Source organism: Austrofundulus limnaeus, unplaced genomic scaffold, assembly GCF_001266775.1.
Source record: "Austrofundulus limnaeus strain Quisiro unplaced genomic scaffold, Austrofundulus_limnaeus-1.0 Scaffold65, whole genome shotgun sequence".
NCBI lineage: Eukaryota > Metazoa > Chordata > Actinopteri > Cyprinodontiformes > Rivulidae > Austrofundulus > Austrofundulus limnaeus.
The window spans coordinates 1,624,213-1,629,571 of NW_013952467.1; the positions used below are offsets into that span (position 1 = coordinate 1,624,213).

The 5,359-nt window shown below is 38.3% G+C and overlaps 1 protein-coding gene across 1 annotated transcript in view; it reads left to right on the forward strand.

Moving 5' to 3' along the window:
- The first annotated feature begins 1,388 nt into the window (after positions 1 to 1,388).
- cyth3b (cytohesin 3b) overlaps positions 1,389 to 5,359 on the forward strand; it is a 40,911-nt gene continuing 36,940 nt past the window's right edge. Inside the window, exon 1 of the mRNA XM_014010133.1 lies at positions 1,389 to 1,731. Within this exon, the coding sequence (XP_013865587.1) occupies positions 1,713 to 1,731 (19 nt within the window). The 5' untranslated portion in view covers positions 1,389 to 1,712. The remainder of the gene's footprint in view (positions 1,732 to 5,359) is intronic.

Consider the following 5,359-nt stretch of genomic DNA (forward strand, 5'->3'; position numbering starts at 1 on the left):
ACACACACACACACACACACACACACACACACACACACACACACACACACACACACACACACACACAGCATGCTGGCCCACAGCATTTTGCGTAACTTAAATTAATTTGATGAATCAATTCTGGACACATTTCTGGGCATCTGCATCCCACAGCAGGAAGATGATTTYTGTTTTATACGTAAGCTCAAACACATGTTTCAGAAAGCCATTTTTATTTAGATTATGACTTCATCCTGGCCATCATATTGCGCATCGTCACACATTAACACTGACATAAGAGTTGATGTATTATGTCCAAATGGTTACATTACTTGAGTTAATGCAGATTATTTTAAATGAGCTCCTTATAATACTCCTCACAGGAAAATTATCATAATAAAATGACCCATAAATTGCAATAAAATATTCGACATACATTCAAATGCACTGATGGGACCATCTTTGAACAATTTGTTCAAATTAGAAAATTGTTCACAACGATTACATCCAAATGTCACAGAAACATTAATTTTATTCTCAGTATTTATGCAGCAAATAGGAAACATAAAAACACGTTCAGTAAACATGACAAAGTTTTCTCAGCGTTTTAAAAAAAATCAAATTAAGTTTTTGATTAAAGCAATATTATTAAAGGCTTTTAGTTCAAGGTAAAATGCTATGACAAACACTTTACTGCACATGAAGACTCAAGAAATAACATTTGTATGTACCCTTTCATTAGGTGTATTTTTGTTTGCTTAAATAAGAAGCAATCATTATTGTAAGTTAATCTCTTATGACATATTAAGTCATAATTATGAGAAAGTTATACTTAAGAGATAAATAAAATATGATAGGACATAATTTAAAGTCAGAAGGATTATAGGTTAGACATAAATAGTCATGAACTATTATTTTACAGGCTAAGGGAAAGAATTTCATAATTTAGAGAGMTTTTTTTRTCATCAGTTTAGACATGAGCAAATTCGACATAATAAACTAATTGCATATTAAAAGAGTTATAGTTTGATTTAAATATGAATTTTCCTGCCTGGGGTCACGTGAAYCTGATCAATGATGACGGCGGAGCTGAGATGAGGATTTCACATTTGTGTTGACAATTCATGAAAACAACTTCCTATCGCGCGTTTCAAAATAAAGGTCACTCATAGTTGAAATGCCGCCGCTTGTAGAAAACAAAAACATTTTTGAAAACTTATCCCTATAAGAACAACTTTTTTGTTGAAAATCACAAGAAAAGACCTGCTGTAGATGAGAAGTACCCTCTCGTGTGACGGCCGTTCTTTTATTTTTGGAATAATAACTTTACTTCCGGTGTTGTCCTTGCTCCGGCGTGGTTTGGCTTGACGCAGCTGCTCTCGTGATATGAGTGGAGTGAAGGCGTATTTGGAGGGATAACGACAGCAGGCTCGGTTAGGTCAGTGTGAGTTTAAAGCCAATCTGCTGCTGCTGCTACAGAGACTCATCTCTCGGTGACGGACGGATAGGAAACAGCCGGAAGAAGCCAAAGAAGTGAGGCAGCTGTGAGGCGCTTTAAATGGCCACAACATATCCTAAAGGGAGACGCTGCTGCCCGTAAAACCTCCTACCTGTATATTCTAACAATAATAACACCCAATGCGTCCTGGGAACGAGGTCGTACATTTTGAGTAAATTGCACCCAAAGGAAGTTTTTTGGAACCCAGTTTTTGGGAGATTTGCTGGTTGCAYTCATGGACGAAGACAACCAAGGTACAATTCAGTAATTTATACAGGTGATTTCTGTGCATATTACAGAAAACATGCAATTTTGTACCTGTGTGATGATAATAATAATATTAGTAATAATAACAACAATAATTGTGATGATAATAACAATGCTAATGATGATGATATCTACAGAAATGTCACATATGCAACAGAAACAGCATTTTCCTGGACTGACATTCCAAAGGAAACCCCCCTCTTTGCTCTTGGTTTGCTTTAATGGTTTAAAGTTCAGTTTAATCTTTGGTGCTAGACATGTTTATTTAGGTTGGAAATGTTGACCCATGCTGTAAGATGATGATTCAGCCTTAACCAGGTTATCAGGATAAGCATGGATGATTGACAAAAGCATCCCTGTCATTGTCAGACATGCTGTTAGTGCTGCGTTCAGTGGACCTGTGTTTATCTACGCCTTTGTCAGCTGGCTGCTGCTGTCAACGTGGCCCCACAGGTCTTCTCATGCATGGTCACCAAAGCGTGGCTGTGAAAGACAAATTCATTTGCAGAATCTTGACAAAAGGTTAGTTAGTTTTTAAAAACGGGGCTGCAGGGTGCAACACAGTTTTCAAACTCTGAAAGAGGTAACCTGTTTGCAAACTGAGCACTGATGTGCAAACCTTGTGCCTTCTAACTAAACAGGATGCAGTGAAACTGTATGTCACTGTAAATAGCCTCGAGTCAACTCCAACTGCAGATTTTGCATAAACTTTGGAACAATGTTTACTAAAACAGCATGTGACTGATGATACTYTACTTCTTTCCAGGAAACTTTGTGTACACCTGACTTACATCAACTCTTTGACCCGGTTCTTCAACTGAAAAACTGTACCATATTTTTATGTTGAGTTGCAGGTGAAGTGAGACACACTCTCTCCAATTATATCTGCACAGGAGTGGTTTTCTGCAACACTTGTTCACTCCAGCAAGGATAAGGCTAATTGCTGGCATGAAGCTGTGAGTTTGCTGTCCCCTGGTTGCCCACATCATCAGCATATAGTCCCCACAGACAGACATATGCTGCCATGATGGGGAGCAGGAAAAAGCTGACAACAGACAGGAGCATATAAGCACACACTCACATCCCTGCAGGATAACACACTGACACACAAGCGACACCATTTTTTTTTCATTTTCCCCTTCTGGTGCTTTTTGCTGTGAAGATGTCTATACGGATGGCTGGGTATTAATGACCTAGAATGATAAGAGGGTTGATGCTGTTTTATCTACAGTCTCTCCTCTTGTATGGAATAAATATTGTCCTAAATGCTGCAGAACATTAAAGCTGCAAATCTCAAGGTTTACTGTCTTTTTTTTGTGTGTGTGTGTGTGTCTAAAACCACAATTTTCTTATAATTTGAACAAGTTAGCGTCACGCACGCCTACACAAGATCCGACAGTAGAGTAGGAAGCTGCAGGGGGGCGGGACAGACCAAAGAACGGGCTAGGTGGGGGGTATCTGTGCTTACTGGGATTACACGCTTGAATCTGCTCAGGGTGATGCTGCGCGTAGGTGGCAGCTTGGTTGACAAGGTTCAATATCTGACTGTCATTGCTCGCATGGTGACACACACTTACTGTGCCAGGCCACGGTCTGAGAGGGGGGGGTGGCTAAAAAGTGGCCGACATAATGAGGTGTTGAGTGTCCCAGGGAGAAAAGCACATGTGACTGTATGCAGTGAAATGTTGTGGTAGTGGTGAAGGTGAGACATTTTAAAAGYGGTTGTGAGGCTGGAAATATGTGCAGTATGTGTGTGTTGAGGAGGACTGGATGAAGTGTCAAAAAGAAGATAGAAAATTGCACATGAAGTATGATGCCCCGCCAATCAAAGTCAGCGATGGAGAGGGAATGAACTAGATATTCTTCAGAGTATTACAAGAGTTTCTTTCAGTAAAAACCCTTCAGCTCTGTGATGAACTCTCTGAACGGCAAGCAACCATCTATGACCAGATATCAAACCAGGTCATACTTTCAACAGAGGTTCATATCTTTTCCTGTGTCTCCCTCTATGTGCTCTTCTTCTGCTTCATGCTGTTTACGACTGGAATATGTTTTGTTCCACTTTACTGATGAGAACTAACAAGTTGCTAACAAGCTGATCCTCTGAAGGACATTAGGTTGGTTCATATAAAATTAGCATAAAAGGTAAGGGAACTTGTGTTTGGAAGATTATTTCTTTGTTATAACAATGCTTCTTGGCAATAAGTCTTATAGCTACTGTTGTAGTCAAGACCACCTAACCCAAGACCAAGACAAGACCAAAACCAGAGTGTATCGAGATCCAGACAAGACCAAGACTTTTAGGGGCTAAGATATGGGATAACACAACTGTCAGAAAGAATTGTACATGTAAGAGTCTAAATTGTACAAATCTAAAATTTATGCATGGTTATTGACTTACATGTACATATTTAGACTCTACACATACAGTTCTTTCTGACAGTTGTGTTATCCCATACGTTTGGCACAGAAGCAGATTGCTAACGTTTGCGAACATCACTTACACATAGTTTACCTTTCTTTGTGCTTCCTTTATAAGTGACTAGGGGTGTAACAATAGATCCATATCAAAATATCTATTAAATGGTTCATGATTCAATTGTATCGAGGCAAAATGAAAATATTGATCTATATCGTCATCAAATGCTCGATGTGGATCAATATATATACGCCTATGTAATGCAGTCATTGTGTTAGATGGGCATATGATATTGTATTATATCGATTGGAGACTTGTAAATTGAATTGAAATCATATTGTGAGTTGTGACAGACATTGTGATATTGAGAAATATCTAATCATCATCAAAACAAATTTATATAATATTCTATCATGATATAGCTGGTGATTTATACCCAGATGAGTGATAGTAAAAGTTTGATGTAGTCCCCATCGTCTCTGAAAGCAAACAATGCAAAATATGCAAGTTGGTGTTAGCATTACTGAAGATTCTACAGATGTGTTCTCTCACTCCCAGACGACTACTGCTCACTTTCATGGAGTTCCTTGTGCGAGCAAAAGAGGGTGGGGAATGGGTAACAGCGGTAACAAAAATGCATAATTAGCCATGAGTCACACTTGTATTTGAATCAGTGTGTTTTACATCCAATGAAAGTGAGGATGCAAATAAGTTGGACTAAATTCTGGTAATTTAGTGATATTTTCACAGTTGTGGTCTTGAAATAAAAATCCTGAGCCCTTAATATCTAAGACCGAGACAAGACTGAGTACAAGTGTGGTAAAGTCCAAGACACGACAAAGACCATAAAAAAGTGGTCTTGAGATAGGTCTCAAAACCAAGACTGGTATTGAGTACTACAACACTGCTTATACCATTGGAAAAACCTGTTAATTTGTAAGGTATACACTTGTGGGATGAGCAGTAGGGATGAGTACGTGGTTGCGTACATGAAAAAGTTACCAAATCTTTTCTYCCATTGTCAATGCTTATTTTACTGCTAATCAGATGCCTGGTATAAGATTTTATTAACATGATTGTTACAACAAAGAAATAATCTTCCAAACACAAATTTCCTTACTTTGTGCTGTTTATTTGTTTCCAGGTAAATGAACTCTACAGTATACTCTATATACATATATACAGTATATATACTG